Source organism: Electrophorus electricus, chromosome 6 (assembly GCF_013358815.1).
Source record: "Electrophorus electricus isolate fEleEle1 chromosome 6, fEleEle1.pri, whole genome shotgun sequence".
NCBI classification, from domain to species: domain Eukaryota; kingdom Metazoa; phylum Chordata; class Actinopteri; order Gymnotiformes; family Gymnotidae; genus Electrophorus; species Electrophorus electricus.
Genome location: NC_049540.1, coordinates 21,500,767 through 21,526,311, shown reverse-complemented (window position 1 = coordinate 21,526,311; position 25,545 = coordinate 21,500,767). Strand labels below are relative to the sequence as shown.

General features: G+C 37.8%; 2 protein-coding genes across 3 annotated transcripts; both read left to right on the top strand.

Moving 5' to 3' along the window:
* The first annotated feature begins 9,038 nt into the window (after window positions 1-9,038).
* adra1ba (adrenoceptor alpha 1Ba) lies at window positions 9,039-15,002 on the top strand. Its single transcript, XM_027022692.2, has 2 exons — window positions 9,039-10,365; window positions 13,429-15,002. The coding sequence occupies exons 1-2, from the start codon at window positions 9,432-9,434 to the stop codon at window positions 14,004-14,006; spliced, it is 1,512 nt and encodes a 503-aa protein (XP_026878493.1). The 5' UTR covers window positions 9,039-9,431; the 3' UTR covers window positions 14,007-15,002.
* A 2,190-nt stretch (window positions 15,003-17,192) lies between these two features.
* Window positions 17,193-24,964, top strand: ttc1 (tetratricopeptide repeat domain 1). Of its 2 annotated transcripts, none has more exons than XM_035527460.1 (8): window positions 17,193-17,250; window positions 17,828-18,372; window positions 18,640-18,700; window positions 19,779-19,891; window positions 20,631-20,667; window positions 20,868-21,016; window positions 22,230-22,284; window positions 24,392-24,964. In XM_035527460.1, the coding sequence occupies exons 2-8, from the start codon at window positions 17,848-17,850 to the stop codon at window positions 24,526-24,528; spliced, it is 1,077 nt and encodes a 358-aa protein (XP_035383353.1). In that variant the 5' UTR covers window positions 17,193-17,250; window positions 17,828-17,847; the 3' UTR covers window positions 24,529-24,964. The 2 variants fall into 2 exon arrangements, with proteins under 2 accessions (XP_035383353.1, XP_026878494.2); XM_027022693.2 differs by having other exon boundaries at window positions 17,207-17,273.
* The last annotated feature ends 581 nt before the right edge of the window (window positions 24,965-25,545 follow it).

The following is a 25,545-nucleotide window of genomic DNA, read 5'->3' as shown; positions in this document are numbered from 1 at the left end:
CTTAACCCAATCAAATGGAATCAAAGCAAACTAAATCTATGTGGAATTAAGTGATACAACTAATTACATTATACGATTTGTTGCATCATATGTCTTCTGAAACATATGAAAGAATTGTACACATTCTAATTGTGGTACTTTATAAGGGTAAGTGATATAACTGAAAAGATTATATAAAACTACTCAAATTGTGATATTCAGAGTGCTATGCTCTAATGAGAAGAGAAGAAGCCAAATTGACCTATCAAAAACTAAGAAAAGGTTCCTGAAGGAGAATCTTGAGAATCATAGCAATGCAGAATGCATGTACCTTGGATTTTGGCTGAGACTCCAGCTATATCCTTTGTGGTCCATAATGTCTCCTCAAATATATTCAAAATCTCACTTTTCCTTATTAAAAAGATCAAATTTAAATAAGCTCATATACTATATCGTGCCTATCAGTTTGCCTGTTACAAGCTCGAATCTGAGCTGTGCTTACTGATTCACATTTCACAGTTCCTGTGGCTTGCATTGGCTTGGCATCACCATCTGACCCCTGTTACTTAACACACTTGGCTCAGGCACTAAGTATCTCTGAATAAGCAGTTCTCGCTTTCAAACTGTGCACTTGTGCTCTTGCTCAATTACTTCAAATGGACTGTTAACGCATGCTGTGTTTCAGGCGTTAAAACAGGCTGCCTGCTTCACTGCAGATAAGGAGGGGGTTTGGCTAGAATGATGGGAGTGAATGAGATGATGTGAAATGGGAGCAAAAGCAGCACAGGAAGTCCTGCTGGCATGGGTCTGGCAGTGAGCCAATCAGCCCCAGCACTGGCTGCTGCGCCACTGCAGAGGCCGCTGACCCAACCCCAAAATGCGCACGTGCATTTTAATGAAGATATCTGCACTGCAGGATATCAATCCAGTTTCTGTCAGATTCCAGATACCTTTCAGTTGACACTAATGTTTTAAAGCACTTTTATTTTCCCTTATGAAGCAGGAACGGTGTTTATACTCAACTGGGACTGAAGTGGAGGCTCCGTCTGATGAATCATGTCTCAGAAAAGTAGTTTGTTTAAGTGTCACTAACAGATCAATGAACTTAAATAAGCTCATGGGGACATGTGCAGCTTTATGAGAAGGACCAGTAAAAACTAGAAAATAAAAGGTTGGAATTTCTTTGCCATTAGAATATATGTAGGGGATTCTTAATTACATAGTGAATATTGAGCATCTGTGAGAAAAGCATTAATTCAAGAAAAATCGTTGTATATGGCTGTTTCATATATGTCAGGGATTAAAATTTGTAAAAACATGTTTGTCAATAGTTTGCAGAGAGAAGGAGCAGCAACCAGAGGAGAAAACAAAATGGCAGTATCAGTGCACTGATTCACATAACCAATTATGGCTAAAGGGATTGTTCAGCAACTTTTTTTTGTTGCATGTTTTATTAACAAATTGCTCCTGGTTCCATATGAATGAGAGACAGCATATATCTTATATCATGGGAATCAGAGGTCCAGCAGAGCTACCTTGGCCATCTGGAGCCCAGGGAAAGATTCCTTGTGATGACATCCTCCCTGGTGCCTCATTCTCATGATAGCACATCACTCAGGGCTCCCTCCAGTCACACAGTGGCTGGTCAGCAGCCACTGGTTCCTGTTGAAGAAGCATATATCATGGTTTGTTTGTTTTTTATTTGTTTTGTATGTTGTTGTTTTTTTTTATCAAGGCAAGAAACAATAATTTAGAAATCACCATACAGGATATAGTTGATATTGTAATGTATTGATCACTGCAGTGTCAGAGTTTGTAACAGTTATGAAATGCTAATTATGCTCTTCTGGTTTGGTTCCAGCTGTGCAGAGGGGCTGTAAAATATTGTGTGCTCATACATATACTACACATACATTCCCTCTTGATTTTTTTTACATATATATTTCAATTGCCTGTCTCAATGGGTCTGAGGTCTGACAAAAAAGATTTTTTGGTTGGGTCATGTTTTCATATTTTATCTTTTTTTTCTCATGGGTGATAATATGTAATGCTAATTCAAGCTCCTGAACCTCTGAACTCAAGTTCATGCTTAAGTGAGTGACCCATGAGGCAGAGCTGGCTCAGGATGAATGAGAAAGGGCTCAGAGCTGGCCCAGTCTTGTCTACCTGCACTGCAGTTGTTATTGACTTCCTGATGTATGCCTGTGGCAATGCCACAGTATTCTGGTAATGGCAGGAGAGGAGTGAGCACAGTGGTCAGGCTCTCTGAGTTCGATGGTTGTAGTTACTGAGGGAACTAAAGGTAGGAGCTTGCTCACATCCTCAGCACTTTAACCTCTAATTACCTTTTCTTTTGCCCTGTGCCTGGACCCATATCACCCTGAGCCCCATCAGTGACCCAGGTGCATCCTTTTTGCGGGACATGACTCACTCATTCCAGTCCCTAAATTGTGTTCGTCTGTTTTACCAGAAATTAAGCATGCCAAGCACAGTCAAGTGTTTCTCTATGAGATGCATACTGCTGGCTGAAAGATACTGAGATTCAGGATTGCTTGTTCTCTCTCTCTCAGTATAATGTAATGTTATCAGTCATAACAGACAACAGTTCTTCAATATTAGGTTTTCATCATGATTTAACATTCAGCATAGTTTGGCTTTTTAGAGTGAGTGCTTGGTTTTCTTTTTCTCAAAGCTGTCTATCTGAAATTAAAAAAAAATAACATTTTGTTTAATTAAGCAACATTTTACATTTTTCCTCAAACATTTCTTTATGCACATAAACAAAATAAAATACAGAAGAATGGCAAAAATACCAAGGAGATACATAATGTACACTTAGATCAAATAGAGTAGAAAAAATGACAATATCTTTGCACACAGAGAAGTACTAATAAAAAGATCAGTCTTGTTCTGGTAACTTTCATTGAAACAAAACCACTGTTTACACAGTTTGTCTTATGTGAATGTAGGAGCCTTCAGCCATTCTGAACACTTGTCCAAACAAAAACAAAGAATGTGGCACAATGTAGATTTACATGCAAATGGATCATTCTGTCTTCATCAGAAGGAATCTGACAAAGTGTCATAACTGCATTGCCAAGAATTCAATTCAAATGAATACGAATATTCTTGTTCATAGCCAATTTTGAAAGACCACTCAGATAATGGGAATGTAATAATAAGCTGCAATGTACATTTTACATTGCTTTTGTCTGTTCTTTACCATTTTGCCAAAAAATTGTTTTATTTGTAACTTTGCAATGCATGCTCCAGTGTGTCACTTTTAAAATTAGACATTTTTCCTGATGGATAACAAGTCAGTTTGTGAATTGGTTAAATGTAATCTTACAGCTGTCCTTATGGTATAAATTCCCATTTTTCTCTACTTGTTGATCCTTCCAGCATTTGGACCTTCTATTTTCATTTTTCATTTTATTCATCTAAATAGAAGATTGTTTGTTTGGAAAACAGAAATGTACCTGTGAACCTTTTTATTTATTTATTTATTTTTACATCTCTCTTAAAACCAGAAGTCATGCAATTACCTTGTGTGGACAAGGATGAGTCATCATAATTATTGTGCAACCTGAATTTTACGTGATATATTAGTAGCCAACGTTCAGTAGACAGTGCTACATGCTCACCTACAGTAGAGTCATGATTTTTCTCAAAATAGAAAAGAAAAGTAAAAAAGGCAAAAAAGAAAAAAATTGTCTGAAATGAACCGTTTTGTCATTCACACTTTTACTTACTTCATGTGTTCAGCTTTTACAGCAGGGTTGGGTGCCAGAGTTTCTCCAAAAATACAACATTTTCACTGTGCTTATGGAAATACAAATATACAGATTTTTATTTATTTATTTATTTATTGGGGGGGCATGTTATGTTTAAATTTCTGAGATTTAGGACTGCATTATACCAGGTAATTCCAACATTGAGTCTGATGCCAAATGTCACTGATTATGAGACTGTTGTCAAAATCATTTTTGAGAAATATCAGATGACCAAGTTTTTTTTATATAGCTTACTCTGTACAGTCTTATGAGCCTTTATTTTTTATTCCTTAGACTGGCAGTAGACAAATGGTATTATACGTAACATAGCATTTATGTATTATATTGCTCAACATTAAGTTTATAAAGGATGACTTCTTAACTTCCTATTAAACACCTCAGGTCTGCAATAAATGTAGAACCAACCTGTACAGCACATAGTGTTTTGTGTTGAATTCACCCACATACAACATGATTGTTCACTGAGTATTCCATGTAGAACTGTTTTACAGAATGTCTCTTCAGTTACAGTGAATTGGATAAGTGATTTTAGATTTTAACTACAATACATATTCAACTCTTTTGGAGCTAGTAAAGTTAATAAATGTTACTTCAATGGCATGTACAATGCAAGGTTTATGTGCAGAGTGAGGCAGATATTTGTGCAAAGCATATTCAACTTTTACTTGTTTACAATTTTAGGCTGGCAATTTTCAGACACATGACTCAATAGCACCTCCAGAGGCCTGGCACACAGTCACACAGGAAGTCCAGTTCCTAAGGCAGTGAGTCAAAAATAGAGGGGATTTGGCATGCTGAATTTTTTAAGATAAAATGTCACCCAGCCCCACATCACCAGTAGAAAATACATAAATACATGTATTTATTAAATAAAATGTTATGTGAAAGGCTAAGAGCATATTTTCTATTTGAAAGCAGTTAGCTTTTGGCAAAGATAAAAGATTTCTCTCCCTCTCCTCACAGAACAGATAAAATACAAAATTTTATGGTTTTGATTGGGTGTTACTAATTAGTTGACAGTATTATAATTTCAGCCACTGCTTTAAGTACAGTACATTAAAACAGGGCATAAATAAAAACTCTAGTTTTGCTTTCTGATGTGCTGATTAATTGTGCATTAGAGCTCATGCTGAAAAGCAGGAGAAAATTAGAGCACACAGCCACCAATATGAAGTGGTTGTAAATCTTTGGGAGCAGTAGTGATGGCTCGCTTTCCTGTTTGGCACTGCTACATTCCCCACTGAGCTTATGTGGTTTGAGCAACGGTAAGGCTTTCTCCAATCAGACAACAAATTTCCACTTTACTGACAAGCTCAAACCCACTGTGATATTCCACATAGAGAGAGGGGAGAATCAGTTGTAACCTTTGAGTTTTAGTTCCTAATTGTCTTTGTCATAAAAATATATAAACATCATCTAATTATCACCTGGAAATCTTGGTGATTGTTATTGCAAATGTAATTACAGGACACAGTGGGAAGAAATGTATTTGGGTGATTCAGATATGAAAGCCCAGTTCCCAGTTTATCCACAAAAAAAGAAAAAAAAATCCAAGTTGTGCTTTATACACTTGAACCTTATATGGAAAAACAGTATTAATACATAGACATAACCTCCACATGACTACAAACTGGACACAAATAAAAGGATCCCTGGGGATTACACCTAAACAATATTTAAAGCAATATCCATAAACATCATGTCATGCAGTAGCTTTCTACAGTAGGGGAGGATTTTCAAATGATGGACTATGCAAAGTTACCAGCAAGCAGTTGTTTATAAATACTGATTTTCCCCACACATACATACACATGATTCTATTTATCATATGAGGCAGAAATTGCACACATGCATACTTAATAGCAATCCAGTTTTGTCATTGTCACTGTGCCATTTTTATGTGAATCATTAAGATTAATTAGCAAGTCTAAGAATGTTCTTCTATTGTAATCATTTATAATTTTAGCATAGCAGAAGTCTAATGATACCTACTCAGTAAAGATCCTTTGCTTCAACTCTGCATCAAGGTGTCGAAGACTACAGCTGCTGACACCCAGCCACAAATAAAAGCATGCTGAAGAAGACTTGAGAATATTATTGAGAGCGCTTCTGTCTAATTCGTTAGCACAGTTCTCCCCTCAATATTTAACAGACCCTTCATCTCAGAGTCCCATATTCTCTGCAGCACATTGTGCTTAAGTGCCTTGTTCCCTGGCTTCAGTCCAGTCTGATGAATTATGATGACTTTTATCTAGATGCCATTACAAGGGCATCCCAGGAAGCTTTTAATAGTCCAAGATTCCATAGCAATCCTAGGAATATTTTTAGGACTGCTTTTTCATAATATTCAAAAGAAAGCTTGAGCTGTAATTTGTGTGTCTGTTTGCTGATCGCTTAATGTTGTAATGTTTCACAAAATGGCTAATATGCTTTTCATGATCATGTTGAATGTGTTAAATTAAGACTGAAGATACACTTATTCCAAAAAAACAACTCTCATCCCCAGAAACACAGAGATTTAAGTAATTGCATATAGAACAAAAACTGTCTTTGTGCAAGCTTAGTGGGTGTGGGGAGACGATATGTGTATTTGGGGTGCATTTGTATTTCACTGAGGAAATTTCACAAAGCTGTCTGTAGGCAAGGAAAAATATGAAAACAATGAAGTTTCTTCCAGCAAAGCTGTTTTTGTCCTTCAAAGGTCACCAAAATCTAAATAAATGAATACATGTAAACTAGTAGCCAGCGAATGTTTAATAACTTGCTCTGTATCTACAGATAAAGGATGTTTTGAAACAATATAGTGTGTTGCCTCATGAATTCATTATTTCAAGTATTTCAAAAATAGCTTTAATACCTCTGTTTTCAACTATTTTTTTGGAAACCAAGTGCTTTTAACCAGTACATCATTCCTTTGCAAGCCATTTGAAAGCCACTGGAAAATTTTTAAAAATCAAGATTGTGTGTCCTCCTCATGTAGTTTGTGATTTTAAAATGTAATTTTAAAATGATTTCATTAACTTCCTAACATTGTATAGGGCCAATCTTGCTATAGCTTCAAACAACACCTGAATAAAATTTATACTGAAAGAATAAATAAAATGACATCTTAAAAGGTAATATTAAGCAGTAGTGGAGGTTAAGGAACATATGAATTGCTATCCAAAATCTAATTTTTATTAGATATGTTCCTCTAGTGGATGCTAGAGGATCCTGAAATTGTCTTTGCCAGAGTGCAAATATAAGTAAAAACTACAATATACTTAATATTTGAAAGCTTTTCAATCTGTTTTAACAGTATCTATGAGTGCTGAAAACACGAACATTGTTTTTACATACAGATCCGTCAAAAGCACTGCCATATACACTGCATAAAATCTGTCCCTGACTCAGTGTCTATCACTATGTATGAATTTCCATTGAATTTGTTTTCCACTGCATGCATAATACGTGTTTGAAATATGTTTAATTCCATGAGGAGAGTAACATTTCCTGTAACTACAGACATGATACAGTCTTTATTTTTCCATTATCCACTGTTCCAAATGTAGCTATAAGATGTTATTCCTAGCAGGAGACTGTAAGGGGTTTTGAGTGACAGGGTGCCTTCTCTCTGATACTGTGCTCTGTTGTCCTGGGTGATTCCCCCTTATCTAAGCTCTGCTCAGAGGCAGCCCTGGAAGCACACAGCATGGCTCAGCATGTTGAAGCTCACAGCATAGCTCATTATGGCCTGTGCTTTTCACACCACATCAACCCCCATTCATCAACCACTGCTAGAAGAGCAATGTAATGCAAGTACTTTAATTCACTTAAAGTGTTGGCTGGATTTATACTAGGCTGCTCTCAAGAGCTATACTGTGTCAAGTATAGTGTCAATTAGTGTCAATGTATGGTGTATTATTATTATTATTATTATTATTATTATTATTATTATTATTATTATGTGGTCTGTCCATATGTGTATGTTGTGTGTGCATTTCTGTTTGTGTGTAATACATGTGTTTCATACATGTGCATGTAAGTGTGTGTGTGTGTGTGTGTGTGTGTGTGAGACCACCAAATGTCCTAACTGCTATTTCACCTAAACTCAGCAACCATCTCTGTTATGTTGAAATGCATCTATGTTGTTTCTCATGCTGCTGGTATAGACACAACAGCTGTAACCTTCCGCTCTGATCACATGCCCCGCTATCTCACATTTCTATCATGCAACACGTGTTATGCACACTATGAAGACTGAGTTGAAACCCGCTAATAGATAGGCGAGCTCTACATTTAGCATATGGATACCATTATAGTTTGAGGTAAAGTTAATTTTCAAATTTACATTAAATTCTCAAATCAATGAAAAGGATTTCATCTTTTTTTTCACATTGCAGCATCTTGAAAATATATTATGGTATGTTGCCAATTTGTTTTGTATTATTGCAACATTACAGGAACATTTTAAATACTGTTTATACAGTAGACTGGTTTAACCTAAGAGACCCAGAACATAATGATGCAAGATTTTGAGCTGTATGAGGATGCATTGTCATGCAGTGATAACCAGAACTTGATGACCATAATATCTAATATGCTAAATAATTACTGTGACATCCTTTGGATTTTTGCCTGGCATCCATTTCCAAATCCACTGGATTTCAATACTAAATACAGGTACAAATGGCATTCTGACAATCTGGAGATTTTGCTGTGTTATCATTTCAGCCTGGCATCTTCAGAGACAACATAATGTCTAGTGCCATAGTATAATCTCGTTTCCTGTGTAATTAATTAGTGTTGTTTAAAGTAATGTGCACAGATATAATTACTTAAGGAAAAGAACCAATTAGGCAAAAAACAGCATGCATGAATTATGAATGTATTCATTACAGTTTGGGTGAGACATTATGCTCGGAATAATGGAATATAAATAATTGGTAAATAATTATGAGCTGCACTTTTACAATTTAGTATGCCTCTGTATTTTCTTGCGATTTGATTTTGACCATGTCATGTAAAGTTACCATGTAACTCAAATATGCACCAAACATAAGTTACCACTATAACATTGCAACAATATTGTTTACGTTTGTTTAGGTATCCATAGCCTAAATGGATAGATCTAAGAATAGAACTGATGACAGATGCTTTGGCAGCTATGCTGACTGCCGTTGTATTCGATTACCAAACACCATTTTATGAAGCACAAGCAGAGGGACTCTTGCTGAAGATATTTTGCACCCTTGGCACACAAAAACGTTGTCCAGAGTAGTAAACTGCAAAAAGCGACTAGTGATTCCCTTGTCTTGGAAGAAAGTTTTTCTTAAGAGAGGTGGAGCGTGATTTCAGAGTGCATGGATGAATGCAGGAGTGGTCAGTGGCGATGCGTAGGAGCAGCTTGGAACAGCGCGGGAGGACTGCAGAGGACGGAGGCAACTGCTGCGGATACGCCGATGTTATAAAAGGGAGAAAGGAACTTATACAACATTCCGAGGACATATATGAGCTAGACATTCATGCCATATACAACAACACGAATAAGTTTTTTTTTTTAATCTATCATACGGAGGCACTTTTCATGACAAACCAAGGAGTAACCTGCAAAAGATCACATAAACTGACAGGTGAAAAACCCAACTTATTCTGATATGGAGATACTGGCTAGTCAAGATGAATTCTGATATTGATGATGCCGCAAAATTGTGGAATAACGATTCTTTGGAACTGTCAAATCTCTCCCACTCGACCGCAGAAAACGGGCCCGCCAGTGCCCACTTCAGTCTCGCCCGAGCGCTACCACTGGGAATGGTTTTGGGAGCTTTCATTATTTTTGCAATCGTGGGCAACGTTCTTGTTATCCTCTCAGTTGTATGCAACAGGCACCTGCGCATTCCAACTAACTACTTCATCATAAATCTTGCCATTGCAGATCTGTTACTCGGTACAACAGTTCTGCCGGTGTCCGCCACACTTGAGATTCTGAACTGTTGGGTATTCGGGAGGATTTTCTGTGACATCTGGGCTGCAGTTGACGTGCTGTGTTGCACAGCATCTATCATGAGTCTTTGCGTTATATCAATAGACCGATATATTGGAGTACGCTACCCTTTGCAGTACCCGACAATTGTGACAGAAAGAAGAGCGCTCTTTGCCATGCTGGGTGTTTGGGTCCTTGCTCTTATCATATCTATCGGACCGTTGCTTGGATGGAAAGATCCACCTTCTGATGATGACACCGTCTGCCCAATAACAGAAGAGCCCTTTTACGCATTGTTTTCTTCCCTGGGTTCATTCTACATACCTTTAGTAATTATTCTGGTCATGTACTGCCGCGTGTACATAGTTGCTAAAAGAACCACTAAAAATCTGGAAGCGGGAGTCATGAGTGAGCGCATGGACGCGAACGAACTTACGCTCAGAATCCATTACAAAGGATCGCACACGCAAGACGATTGTAGCGTAACTGGTAAAGGCCAAATGAGGAGTTCTCTTACGGTGAAGTTACTCAAGTTTTCTAGAGAAAAAAAAGCGGCAAAAACTCTCGGAGTTGTAGTAGGCATGTTCATCCTGTGCTGGTTACCCTTTTTCCTCGCCCTACCCATCGGTAGGTAAAATAACGTTCCAATTCCTGAAGCGCTACTTATCATTTTACCTTTGCTTGCTTTCGTTCGGCAGATACTAAACATTTGAAACATATTTGGTACTTTACAGTGGAATTCGAGTGGTATCGTTTATATAATGACATCTGAAAATCTTACTTTTGACTTGTCGGTTTTCAACATTTTTTTTAATGTCATTTCTGACACAAAAGGGGTTTTGGATGTTATGTACAGCTGCTGTACATCGTTAAATACTTATATACTTACAAGCAAATGGTAAATCATGGACTCTTCATTTACCTTTTTGAAAATTAAAAGAAGTAATACATATGTTTTCTGCTTGAACTTGCAGAATAAAAACTAGAAATTGCATCATTAATAACCAAAGAAAAAAAACGTACAGATTGGACTTCAAGAAATTCTGCTTCATGCTGTCTAGAATGTAGTTCAGTGAAACCTTTTTTTTTTTTTTTGGGTCTTTCCCACATTGGTGAAAAAACTTGAGATATAATGTAGTATCCAAACAACTGGTCTGTCTATATATGGTTGTTTGCATATTAGACAAACTATAAAGCTTTCATCTAAGAAGTTAGTGAATAGACAAACAGGCCAAACTAAATAAACTAGCGACATGCAGTAAATGTTTTAAAATGGACAGCATCATTTTTGTTGTTAGAATAAATAGCAAATTGCTGCAAGAAAATAACTTTCATAAGGATGAAACAAATACATTCAAATGTGTCATACTTGGCTGTCTGTTTAAATGAATGTCTGCAGAACAGAGACAAGGTCTGTTAATAATTTTGGCTACATCTTACAGATATTTTAGTTTATTATATACCCTTCTGACACATCAGACTTCCATGTTGCTTAACATAGATAATAACTGTGCCTTATTTCCTGCAAATCCCTCAACTGTCAACCTGTCTAGAACATTCAGCCTACTCACTATATGCTGGTCTGTTGCAACATTGGTCAAGTGGCACCCTGTAGGTTCCAGAAGTGCCTGTGTCTTCCAGGCTTTCTCATTCCCTGGCCCTCTTCCCATTACAGAGCAACTATAAGAGTGCTGAGGTGTAGGAGAAAAGATGAGGTAGTGTTCCCACCACATAAACCCCCAAACAGGTCAGGAATGCAGCAAACATCTACATTCATTTAAGACCCAATTACTTTCTTCTCCTCTAGCAGGCCACTTCACAATATGTGTTAGCTGTGTTTGTCTTCCAAAATGACAGATGGTTTCAGAAGGAAAATTTTCCATGTGTCTGACCTCTGGGAAGTTAATCTTCCCTCTCTCGGAGCCCTTTGTCTTCACATGCCCCAATAACTTAGCTGAAGTCTGAAAGTGAATATTTGTTATAGAGAAATCACATAAAGGAGCAATGAAAGGCTTTCATTGGGGCTCCATCAGGGCTGTGGTGATATGAGTTATTGTCCATTAGGAAAATGGTTGGCAAGTGCAGGATCTCTGTTAAAGAAGAGTAGCATTTTACAAAATGTGATCGCAGCTCCATTGGTGCTCTATAGCACCTTCCCTCATGAATATCATTTTGGAGGGACCGAGCAGCCTATGGGAAGCCTGTACCAACTGTAGGGTATGGGATTAGCAAACAGTGCATTTCATATCCTGTTACAGGCCCCCTCATCTGAGTCACCCTATTGCTTGATCTTCAAGTGTATTAAACTGTAATCATAAAAACGTATATTCATTGCAAAACTTAAAAGGTGGGACAGGCTTTTGATATAAATAGCTATAAATGATTTACATTAAATTATAATTAAACACGTAATTATGAACACCTGAATTACTGAGAAATGATGCATTTACAGTAATAAGATGCTATTTAGGTGAACTAATATTCTTCCATTCAGGTAAAAGTAGTATTAAATTACCTTATTAAACAGGTTCTTGGTGTAAAAGGTCTCAGTAACATGCAAGTTGGAATCTTTAGAGTGATTTAGAGAAGGGTAAGGATCCTTTGGAAGATCAAATTAAAGTCCTCCAATTTCAAGTCTTACTGAAGAATTCCAATGAAGCTGCTTTTAATTTGGCCTTGTACTCACACCCTTCTGAAACCAACCAAGATCACACCTGAGCTGAATAATCTGTCTGAGCATTTATGAGCATGAGATGAATGTATTAGCACATATTGAAAAGGATAATGTGATTATGGATTATTCTTTTATCAGTAAATATATTTTACTTTATTTTGCTTTATCTTTCTTTAATTATTTGTTGTTTAGTTATTTTTTACTGCTTTATTGAAAACTACAGTATAATAACTCAAGAACATGCCGAGGAGTGAAAAACTGACCATAAAAGGGTATGAGATGTGCAGCATGCAGTAGAAGGCGTCTCTCTAAGTGATGGCTTCCTGTGGGATGAGTGAGCTAGTGAACATAAGGAGTAGTGATGGGCAGTGGGGAAAGCCCAATGGATTTTAATTACCTTTTTTATGTTCTATGTACTCAAGAAGACCAAACCTGAGAGATGTTTTCGGTTTCAAAGGGTTTCTCAAATTCTGAAACGTCTACTGTTTTCCCTTGAGCATTGCTTTTAATAGAGTGTGACATAATTGTAAAACAGTCTTCTTTTTATATTTAAAAACTGGAAGAGCGGAACAAGAAGGGCTTTTAATTTATAACTACCTCACAAAAGCAAGGGAGTTATTAGGAAAAAAAGAGAGTGATTTAACATTATATAGATTTTTAATGCCTTCAATGTAATACAGTTAAATTGCTCATGAGGAACAGAATTTTGGTGTCTGGAAGTTTAATGCCATTCATGCTGAGGATTTTGCAACAAACATTTCTGCATTTCAAGGGAATAAAGTACCATTACTTCCAATTTTCTTAGTATGTACAGTAAGTGACAAGAATTTATTTGGTCCCTTAAATGAATAAAAATGCAGTATAAAGATCTATCTTGTTTTTGAAAGAAGTGCAAACAAGACATTTTTAATTACAAAGACAGCACTTCCATTAGCTGAAGCCTGCCATCTATTGATGGAGAAGAAAACTGTTCAAAGTATGGAATATTTGTGGTTTGATTTACTTGTATTTTTCAGGTTCTTTCAATGCCAAACTGCGCCCCCCAGAGACATTTTTCAAGGTCATCTTCTGGCTTGGCTACTTCAACAGCTGCCTTAACCCAATCATCTACCCATGCTACAGCCGTGAGTTCAAGCAGGCCTTCATCCGTATCCTACGGTGTCAGTGCCAGCAGAGGAAGCGTCAGGGCTGGCAGACATACAACTACCGATCCCACATGAGCCCTGCCAACCACACCTATGCAGACAATAGCTCTGTTTGCATGAATGGCAGTCAGCAGACCCTGGCTTCTATGCATCCCAGTCCCCGGTTTTTAGGCAGAGGCCCGGGCTCTCATAGTGCGTCGGGTGCTCTCCCGGGCTGGGGCCCTTCCACCTCTTCCTCATCCACCTCACTGTCTGGAAGCCCCTTTCCCGGTAAGTTCAGAGTCATCCCTGGGGCAGAGTGCCAGAATTTGAGCAAGCCGAGCAAGATGACTCTGCTTTTCCCTGATGGGCCCCGAGCCAAAGGGTCACAGCATGCCACTGAAATGGATAGAAGAGAAGAGTTGGAGCAAGGGGTAAATAGCAGGACCACACCTGAAGCTGCAACGTAGTTGGGTGCAGGGTGCCACACTGGCTTCCACATCAACACTTGCTCTAGCTTTTTCTCTTTTTATCTAACCATGTCTCTCTCTCTGTGTTTTTTATGTTAATTTGACAGTTTTGTTGAATTGTAGATTTTATTGTAATGCATGCTGGCAAAGCAAATAAAGCATTGAGACTTGAAGTAGCTAAAGATATCAAAATGGGACAGAATTAAGAGTAAATATTTTTGTGTTTTTCTTCATCTTTACCTGTTTGTGTTCTGTTTGTGCTATAAAATTGTTAATAGCTCAGAGCTTTGGCTGTGAATGGGGTGTACTGGAGACTGTAGTATGGTGTGTATGAATGAAGGGACCTAACTTGCACCTCTGGTTACTTTGCATAGAAACTGAACTTTTTCCTGATTATTTTATCCTTTGATAGACATGCTGTGCATTTCTGTGACACTATATATTTATAAAAATGTAATCCATGACACAATTGTTAACTGTTAAACCCTTATTTGTGTGTTTCTTGTCTGGCTGTTATCACTGACATTATGTACATTATGTCCTATGGTCAAAGGGAACGGAGACATTATCACATAACGCATATATTATATACAAATGTGAAGACACATTCAGATGTGAAGGCAACCTTTGTGAAGTTATATTTTTCACTTATATTTGTGGTAATTGTCCAAATGAAAAAGCTGATCGTGCTTTTGCTAGAAAATTGTTGAATTTACTGAATTTTTTTTACTTATGCTTTGTATGGGAAAAGTCATTTTTAGTGCATATGCATTTTAGGACATTAAAGAGACAACATGTGCTGTATAAAGTATTTTTAATTGTTAGAAATTGAGGCATTGTTACCATTGTGTCATATATTTATGTCATTTTGACTTGTATATGCCATGCTTTAACTCCTAACACTTTATTCCTTTATTTGGGGTCTGATGTAATGGGTAATAAAGTGATTAAGCTATCTGAAAATTTTGATTCTTGATATGAGTGAGTGAAATGGTAATAAATTGACCTGATTAAGGTTTTTGTTGTTTTTTTATTTCTTTATTTAATCTATGTTTGAGCCCCTTTATTATGCCTGAGAAAAACTAAGATGCAGATATTGACATCAAAGTAGAGAATGAGACCATCCATTAAGCTTACCACTACATCTATTTTAGGCCAACACAGTTCAGAAACACAATATAACAAAAAAGGGACCAAGTGAAAAATTACACTGGGTTGGCAGGAATTCGGCCAAACCAGCTCCAAGTCCAACATCACCATGATCCTGTTAAAAAGTTTACAATGAGCGCATGCCAATAGCTACATATGGTTCAGAAACCAGAAACCAAAAATGCTGATCTGTTAACTAAGAACAATGCAACAAGCTCACAAAAGAAACATCACTTGGAGAGATAGGAAGACAGTGCAGTGGAAACAAAAGCTGACTGCTGTCTCAGACATTGTGGAAGACATGAGCAAATCAAAGTGCAACAAGGCAGGCCATGTGGCAAGAAATAATGAGAACAGATGGACCTCATGGGTGACAAACTACGACCCCAAGAAAATGCAAGAAAAGCTGTTGTCGTCAAAAGACCCGATGGCGAAATTCTATCAACAAATTTGTAACAAGACTGCATAGAAAAGCACAAGAGAACATAATTTGGCAAATGGGAAAAGACCACATCCAACAAAGGACATTGGATGATGAGGCTGAAAAATTAGAAAAATTAGACTTTGATTATGCCTGAGACAAATAAAAAATGAGGACACCTCCAGACTGGGAAAGCACCAAAGATCAGAGGCGCCATTTGCCATCAGGCATGGAAACTGCTTGGGGCCCCAGGCCATTTGGAGACCTATAAGGGCTGACAAACTCTAAACTATTGCAGAGGCAATGTGCAAATTTTGCAATGACATTGTAAGATATGAATTCCCCACTCACTGGAATCACAAGTAGCATGCATGATTGTTTAATAATGACAAAAAGTTGTCAACAACAAAAGCCAGTCAAGAAAAATGAAGTTATACTTCTGGCATGACAGTGGTGAGTGGAGCAGTTATTAACAATGAAATATGCTAAATAATGCTAAATAACTAAGTGATGCTAGCCTAGCTTTAACTGTGGAGCAGATACAATTGAATAACATCCACTAGAGTTACAATGTTTTTGGTTTTTTTGTTTACTTTGATGTGTAACATTAGTTAGCCTACCTAGAAGAGCATCCTGGTCTGTTCAGCTCTGCTGGCTGTGATGAGTCAGAGTCGGGCCAACAGCAGTCGACTTCTTAGCGTAATTATCTTAGCAGACTTTCAGGCACGTCACAATTTTTTGTTGGTGTCAAATTATTTATAACATAATGGCAATGAACGCTGCTTGGAGTGGCCCCTGTGAATTTTTGCCTAGAGCCCCAACAGACTCTAGAATTGTCACTGCCAATGATCATGAGATTCATTTTTGCAGCAGAAAAAAGACATGTAGGTGTTTAACTAGAGAACTGCAAATATTTTATTGGGACATCAGAGAACTTGAGTTAGCAAGATAAAAATAAGACCTGTGAAAGCTCTGTTAATTCTGAATTTCAAACATGTTATGTTTGAAAAATTCAGCCATCATGGAGGACCCAGTAAAAATTAAAAGTGGAGAAACGCATTTAGGGCTACATGTCAACCTACTTAGCTAATACTGTGCTTTGTGTTTTTAAGAATTTTCAAATTGTAATAGCTTTCTTATATTCAAGTCCATTTGTCAGGAAGGAGAAAAAAAACATTGTGATTCATATTTAATTACTATTTCTTTTTTTGACCACTTAACTGTTGGTCAAACCTCTTTCTTATGAGAATTACCATTTTCTTTTAAACCAGAAGTCTAGGCCTATTAAAATAAATAGGTGCTGTTTGTACTAAGAAATTAAACTGAAATTATATAGGTAACTCATTGTTTAAAGATAGGCTACTTTTACATATTTTAGGCTATGTTTTTTATTCTGCATTATTAATGTATATTAATGTTACATTAGGCTTCTTTAATCTATGTGCAGTTTCAGTTTTGAGTGGTTTGTGGTTTTAAAAATAACATTAATAAAATAACTTAACATTTTACATGTATTTTAGAGAAAACATTTTTCAGTCCATGCCAACCTTATCTATACGGACTTCATATCCCATGATGCCATGGTTTTCATAAGGAGTCATAAGGAGTGCGTGACATTCCGGAAGAAGCTTCATGTGTCGCTTCTAGAAGGCAGGAATCATAAGTTTCTAGCTGGTAAAGCTCACAATTTTGAAAGGGTTTGTGTTAAATATATATGTATGCATATTTATATATACACGTTTGTGAGTATGTAGCAGACGCTAATGTTAGCTGAATAGCATTCTCAAATGTTGCTTCTTATCACGGAAGACTGAATTTGTCAAGAATTGTCTACTAGCCTGTTAGCTATCTATGTAGCTAGCTAAGGGTCTGCAGTTTTTATTATTTTAATTGCTTATGTAAAGCTGAAGCTTTTGGCAGACTTTCATATTCTTGTGCATTTTCGATTAATATTCAAGAGGCCCCGTATTTCTCTCAAATTTCATGTGTCAGGTTAGCCAGGGTCTAAGCGATCGTAAATCCTAATATACTATTTGCTAGCACAGAATTCAAGTAAGGATTGCACAGGACGAGCAGTATATCGCTGTGAACATAGTATGAGCCACCGACATAAGAGTATATGTCGAACCTGTTAAACTAACTTCGTGTATTTCAGAAATTTAGTTAAGCAATGTGATTTGTCAGGTGTTCCTGATAGCTAACATAACTGACCCAGGTTTATTATTTTTTTATTTAAATGTTGTCCACACAGAGTTACTAACAGAACTACAGATGGAGGAGGGGTCTGAGGCACTCCTGGCTGCCATGACTGACTCTCTGAAGGTGTCAGACGAAGGATGTCATCCAGATGGCCAGAACACTACGGAGCAGGAGGAGGACTGCTTCTACGACTGTGAGGAGACGCTTCATGCAGGGACTACATCACTGGCACAACGAAGAACCATAACCCACTCAGAGACTACCTACAGTGAAAATCCAGATCAGGGGCCAGGGGAGGCACTGCACACAGCCTTGCAGACAGATGGACCTAGAAATCCAGATCACTCGGAAAAAGGGTCAGCTCAGGTTTCTTCTGAATCATGTGAAGTTAAGGCTGCCAAACATGGACATGAGTCACTGGAGGGAGCTGGTATGCTGGAAGATGGAATGCATGAAGAACAGGAAAAATTGGAAAATATTGTAGAGAAGGAAAAGACAGATTCAGATTCCGAGTTCAAGGAAGGGAAAGAGATATTTGAGTTTGATGAAGAGTACCTGCGAGAAGCAGAAAAAAACCTAACAGAGGAAGAAAAAGAGGTGAGTATCTTGTCCTTATTAAATGTGTTGTGGGTAAATAAATGTAAATAACTCCATTTTGTTGCAAAGTCCTATCATGTTGCAGATGGTATGGACACACTTTTTTATACAAAATACATGGGTGGTAACTACTGGAATTCTGTTAATGGTGGCTAAACATGTTTTAGGTATTTAATGTAAAATGAGCCAGGGTTGATGAGGTGCACCTACTGAAATTTCCCAAAATAATTTTTTCTGTCTTCTTGTACTGTTTGTGCTTTGCTATAGGGCAGACGAGCAGAGAGTATGGTACTGAAGGAGAAGGGTAATGGCCAGTTCAAGAGTGGGGGTAAGGGAATACTTTTTTTTGGGGGGGGGGGGGGGGGGGGGGTTGCAGTATTATTTCTAAGTACATATATTAAAGAGCCCTTATCATGGAGAATTGTATTTCCCGCATTTTTATTTAAATGAAAAAATTAGAAGTAATATGTAAGTTTCAAAACATGCCGTTCACTCCCCCAGTTAATACAGTCCATGTATAGATGTCGGATATCATACTATAACATCCAGAATTTTGTGTCTTAAAGTAACAGTCTACATAGTTAAAGAAACAAGACCACAATATACAAGGATTGGGTGGTTCATTCTTGCGTTGACTGATTCCTATGCTCCTCAACCCAGCGGGGGTACATTCTGGGTACATTCTGAGTACAAAAGCATGAGGAAGAAACCTTGAGAGGAACCAAGACCCAAAGAGGGGGCCCATCCTCCTCTGGTCGACAATGGACACCACAGTAGTAACGATGTATTCAAAAAGGAATGGAATAAGTAGTGAAAGAGAAAAATGAAGAAATAATAGAATTAGGTCCACTCTGTGGATCAGTGGCTCTTCCCTTGCCAACATGCATGCGCCGGCATCTTTGTTTACAAACTTTGAAAGGGCCTATTCAGTCTACAGCAGTTTAGCCCCACTCAATTCAGCTGTGAATGCTTTTTGAATAAGACACAATACAAGGCAGCCAGTCAGAACAGAGCTCATTTATCCTATATCCATCTTGAAGGTGTAGTAACGGGAACACCCGTTTTAATGATCAGGTATAAAGAGAGGATGGAAAATGGATGTGTAAAAATGAATTATCAGTGTTTTTGGAGCAAAGCCACAACCATTGCAAGTGGATATCAATAAAAAATGGAAAAGAAAAATGTAGGATGTGGACCCATTTAAAAAGGATATTGCAATACTGTTTGCAAATTTTATGCATGGTTTTTCTTCTAGTCATACCTGCATCTCACAATTTCATTACTGCCCTTATACATGACAAACTTGGTCATATAGAATGTTTCTTAGACTTAGTCATGCGTGTAAAATGCACAACATTGTTTGCTGCACATGTTCTGTATCTGACATGTAATTATGCATATGGCAGCACATGAAGAGGCAGAGGAATCTTACACTGCTGCATTGGCTGGCTGTCCTGTGTGTTACAGCAATGAGAGGTCCATCCTCTTCTCCAACCGAGCTGCAGCACGCCTACACCTGGTACACCTTCACAAGTCTCATCACATTTCATTTACAGATTAAGCATTTAAATATACATATATGAGAGAACTATGCGCATTTGTCGACGTGAGTTAGAGCCTGTGCAGAAGTCTGTTGCAGTTTTGCCTGTTCTGTGCGTTGATGTGCTTGGCTATGTAAATGGACAAGTGTGCTAATATTCAAACGTGTAAAATGAGTGTGCAATACTTTATGCACCCTTTCACTAATACTGCAGCACAGCAGTCATTTTCAAATACTTTGGTTCTTGTTTAACGTTATTTAAAGGTTTCCCTCAGATCTACCCCTAATCTAATCTAGATCATCAGTTACCTAACAGGCCAGAGTGGGGTGACCTTATGTGCTGCTGTTTCTAGAAAAAACATGGCAACAAGGCTGTAGTGTGAAATATTTTAAAAAGAGGAGTTACTAAAGCAAGTCCCTCCTTATTTATCAAATAGGCTAAATCATGTTTAAGGTATAAAACCATTGGCTTGAGCACATCACAAACTGGCATACCTTAATTTAACTAGTGGTTGTGGTTTGTTAATCTGGAAATATCCCATAATGTGCACTTAAACAAGACCAAACATTCTAAGTGTGCAATTTTGAACAGAGGACTTTATGAAGACTTTTGATGACATCCAGTTGTTCCTAAACTTTCTGTGACAAATTTTATAACTTATAGTATTGATCTTTTCCAAATATTCCATATTTGTTGAATTTGTGATTTTTCCTATAGGATAAGAAAGAAGCAGCTATCAGGGACTGCTCTAAAGGTTGGTCTCTCTGTACTCTCCATTCAGTGAGCTCAGCAATGCTCCAAATGTAGTGCATGTCCACTAACTCTGTTAAATTACTATTGCAGTTTATTTCTGCTTAAAATGTAAAACAAACCTAATTGAGTCTAATAGTCTTCAAATTCTTTCACTTTAATACTTGAGAGACATCTAAAATGTGTATCATCTCTCTTCCTCAGCCATAGAGCTGAACCCCAACTATGTTCGTGCAATTTTGCGGAGAGCTGAGTTGTATGAGAAGACGGACAAGCTTGATGAAGCTCTGGAAGACTACAAAACTGCATTGGAGAAAAACCCAGGCATCCCAGCTGCAAGGGAAGCGTGCATGGTGAGGGATGTTTGATAGAACATCTCTCTGGCATTCACTTTGATCTTAGTATGGAACGGTACAGCATGTTGACCAAAGTTGTGACTTTCTCCCAGTAATAATGCTTTTTATCTCTAGCGTCCCCATTGCATCATCATGCCACACACAGCATTGTGTGGTACTCTGCCTGTTCACTCAGCTCAATAACAATTCACAAGGGTGCACAGAACCGTCCACTATATTAAGTGAAATAACTACACTGGTACTTCTTTGGTACAGTGAGCATGAATTATTAATGGTTTATGTAGACATAAGGAGGTTACTCTTCTTACCGAAAGAAACCTGACCAAACCTAGTTTTTTGTTGTTGTTGTTTTTTTAAAGTGAGGTTATTCATTCATTCATCTGTTTATTTATTTGCTTATTTATTGCTAGTATCTCTGTAAGATACAGTACTAGTATTTTTTTTAAAGTTTTTTTGTAATACAGGCATCAATAATCCTGATTCTGATATGAAATTGTATATGCAGTGAAATATCCAGTGTGTTCATAAAAGGATCAATATAGATAAAAGGATCAATATCAATGCTCAGCATCAGCAGATACTTAAGCTTCAGTACATGGAATCTGTTTTGGTGTTGAAAAAAGGTATTGGTGGTTCTCTGTTCTTAATAAAATAATTATTCAGCTAAGCTTCGGTGGGCATGTTTCCACCTATGTTTTCAGTGGCACAGAGGAAGCCCTGTGCAGCATTAGTTAGTGTAAGGTCAGTTGCATTCAGTTGTTAATTGTACGATCTGTCTTAAGCACTGCCTACTCTGGACTGCAACCATTAATGAAAGAAAAACTTTGAATTAAAACACACGAACTTGTGGTGGTTGGTTCTTTGGTTTGTAGGCTACATAGTGTAAAGACAAATTCATCAAACATACATTTTCAGCATCAAGCACTGAATTGATTTATCACTGCATTTATAAAGCTCCATGTTCTATGTGTACCCAAATAACCAGCAGATATTAATATATTGTATTATTTTTGGTAAAATGTGCCTCAAATTCCCTCATGCTCTACCTGGAATTGCTTATGCAATTTTTCCTGTACTTGAGAATTGAAGAATTAAGTATTAAAAAGTAGGCTAGAACTAAAAGATCCTCCAGCTGCGGTTATTGACTGTATTTAATGAGTATACTATAACGTTTCCTTGGTCATGCAGTTCTGCTTCTTTTCTTCCCCAGAGGTTACCACAGCAAATTGAGGAACGAAATGAGAAGCTCAAAGAAGAGATGATGAGTAAGTATACATTTCCTTTCTGTTTTCTTTTTTATTTAGTAAGCTCTCTGTAGGTCTGCACAAAACTATTGCCTGCTGCACTACAGTGAAGGCCACTTTGTGACCTTGAAGCAAGCATTGTAATAATCTGGTGCCCTGAACTTCTGGCACTGCACAAGGCAGGGACGCTTGGTCCAGTGGGCAGTGAGCTCTATGTAAATAAGGGAGCAGAAGGCAAGGTGGTGCTATCTTCATGAAAATTCTGTTGCACTAAAAATCCCAAGGAGCACACGTAAAACGTGACGTGCCATGTTGTATCTGTGCTGTCATTTAATTTGCTCATTTGCCTGGATACTGGAAATGTATTTCACATTCAGTGGCATGTACAGTGGCTCCAGTCACAGTTATCATACTATATGTAGTAGATTACTGTAATTACAGACCTTGGTGATCTAGCTCAACAACCTGTTTAACTGTAGACTGTATGCAATGAGCTAGAACTAGCTATACCTTTACCTTTATGTACATACAGAGACAGTAAGGGAAGTGTTAACCACACATTACTCAAACCTCATGCTTTATGGTGCTTTTATAGATACACAAAATGGTGTTTAAAAAAACAAAAACAAAACAGATGTCTGTTGTTCTGGATGCATGACTTTGCGTCCTCCAGATACATTAAGACAACAGGCCTAAAAAGCAATCCTGAGGAAACTCGCACCACCACAAATTTTTTTAGAATATTGACAACCCACATATGTAAAAGAGATATCTTGGCTCTTCGGTGAAATATCAGTTTTAAAAGGCACAGCCATTTAAAAGGTAATCTCTGCACCCTCACTACACCCTTTTGTGCATAGCGTGCATGGATGTGTCTGCACTAATTTGCACAAAAACTGCAAGTCTCTTCTCTACACACCCTGATGTACTTGGGGCAGGCAGAACAGTAATCACGGCTGCTGCTGTGATTGCCTGACGAGGGTAGGGCCCCATATGGCATTCCTTTCAGAAGCCTTCTCCAGGGCTAAAAATATGGCATGAAGACTGGTCTTCAGCATGGCTCCTGAACAGAATGGCCACAGAAGAGAAGTCTGTTTTATTGCCTGATGAAAATGGAGAGCTTTTTCATTGTTTTGCCTTGTTGGTTTCCCTCAGATCTACCCCTGATCTAATCTAGATCATCAGTTACCTAACGGGCCAGAGTGGGGTGACCTTATGTGCTGCTGTTTCTAGAACAGAACATGGCAACAAGGCTGTAGTGTGAAATATTTTAAAAAGAGGAGTTACTAAAGCAATTCCCTCCAGACAGTTTTATAGATCTTGTCGATACCTTCTATCAGTTGGCACAGTGAGTGTTGGTTATTTTAGACTGGGAGAACTGGTCCAATAAAATTATATGTTGATTACAATTAATTTCCTTCATTTCTATATATACCTCAAAATGTTAGTTTTTATTTACCTTATCAGTTGAAGTTTACATCTATGGTTGTAGTGTGATTAACGTTCAACTAAAGACATTCAAATTGTAATCTTTGTGTAAAAGATTTACTCCAGTGTTTTTCTGAATTGTAAAAAAAAAAAATTATGCATCCTACGCCAGTGTATGCAAATAACCTGAGCACTATTTAATATGTGCAACACTGGCTTAGTCAGTTTTAGCTTGCTCAGTCAGTTTTTATAGATTTAAAATGTGCTAAAGGCCATGTTAACCCTGTTGTGGAGAATTCAAGTAGTGTGCAGAGTGGTGCATACAAACAATCTTGCAATTGTCTGAAAGGTTTTTTTTGTTTTTCTTTCTGAAGTAAACAAGTTAGCAACACATTCAAAGAGGCAGGTATGGACTGTCATTACATGAAGCAGAGTGGAGAGCAAAAGATTGAGAGAGATTTCTTACATGTTGCACTGAGAGACCAGACAGGGGTGTGTCTGTTTAAACACGCCATATTGATCTCACTGCAGTAACCGCTTTACAGCTGGGAGCAGACATGTATTAAATGTGCTGGACACACGAGAGGTTTGGGAGTGTGTGAAATGCACTTGGTCATGATTTAAGTGACGTGTTTTTGTCATCTCCAAGAATTATGTGCAAAAAATAAAATATTACTGTTTTTTCCCCTCTTTCTCCAAGGTAAACTGAAGGACTTGGGCAACATGTTTTTGCGTCCTTTTGGCCTCTCTACATCTAACTTCCAGGTCAACCAGGATGCCAATACAGGATCCTACTCTATTAACTTTGTTCAGAATCCAAGTAACAACAACAGATAACAACACAGACCGTACTCGAGTAGCTAAGGGACTAGCGGACTGTAATGTAACAGAGTTCCCTTACTTCCCGTCAGTGCCCTTCAGCCCTGGGGTCCAACCCCGGCATAGTTCCCTGTGCTTTTAATCTTCACTAACAGGCCAACACATGATGGGGCTGTTACGCTTGCTGCGTGGCTCATTGCTCATCTTTCATCAAGCTGCTTTCATTTATTTTGACACATTAAATGATCAAAAATCCCATCCAAAATGGACTGTTGTGCATTGTTGTGACTACTTTGCATATTGCTTGCTGTACTAGTAAAGCCAGTCTGAGAACAGAAGCACTTGGCATGACAGAAGCTATAGCTATATAAGCTATATAAGTTGGTCATCATGCCTAGGCTTAGTGTTCATTTATAGAATAAAAATCCCCAAAATAAATAGAATGTATTCATAGCTTCATAGTATTTGTGATCTTTGTGCCTCCTTTATTTGTATCCTGTTTTGGTGTTTGTCCTTGGACAACGTCATTATTTGGCCCTGAAAACTAAAATCTTGGGCATCCCCTGGTCTAGTATATAGGGAATGGTTCTGAGGACAGGGAAGTTGGACAAGTGAAATCACTTGCCCAAAGTTGTATTCTGCAGTGAAACTGCTGTTTTTACAAAACCAAAGTTTTTTTTTTTGTGCAGCACATTGCAAATATAATGTATGCTGACACTTATGAATGTCAACTAGTGCAAGTGCTCATGACTTGCTATGAATCAGAGACATCTTCATTAATAGCTGCGCACAGATGTTGGTACAAGGCAAAAAGCAGATGTTTATTGTTCATTTCATAAAGAGATATACATATACAATAATAACAAAACCATTCCCCCACAACTATCAGTCTCACGTATATTCAAAAGGGTTGTCAGATTGTACTGAAACGCATATGTACATAATCCAGAGAACTCATCTGTGAAGCTCAGGTATGTGTGCACCTGCCCCCCAGCCCTCTCCTCTCAGGTCAGACCAGCAGGCTGCTGGTCTAAT

Bases quoted from the DNA above. Each gene is read 5' to 3' on its own strand.
- ttc1 (XM_035527460.1), top strand. From the start codon at position 17,848: ATGGAGGAGGGGTCTGAGGCACTCCTGGCTGCCATGACTGACTCTCTG. The intron at 19,892-20,630 runs GTACACCTTCAC...TTTTTCCTATAG, and splicing joins CTGCAGCACGCCTACACCTG to GATAAGAAAGAAGCAGCTAT. The intron at 21,017-22,229 runs GTGAGGGATGTT...TTTCTTCCCCAG, and splicing joins CTGCAAGGGAAGCGTGCATG to AGGTTACCACAGCAAATTGA.
- adra1ba (XM_027022692.2), top strand. From the start codon at position 9,432: ATGAATTCTGATATTGATGATGCCGCAAAATTGTGGAATAACGATTCT. The intron at 10,366-13,428 runs GTAGGTAAAATA...TGTATTTTTCAG, and splicing joins TTTCCTCGCCCTACCCATCG to GTTCTTTCAATGCCAAACTG.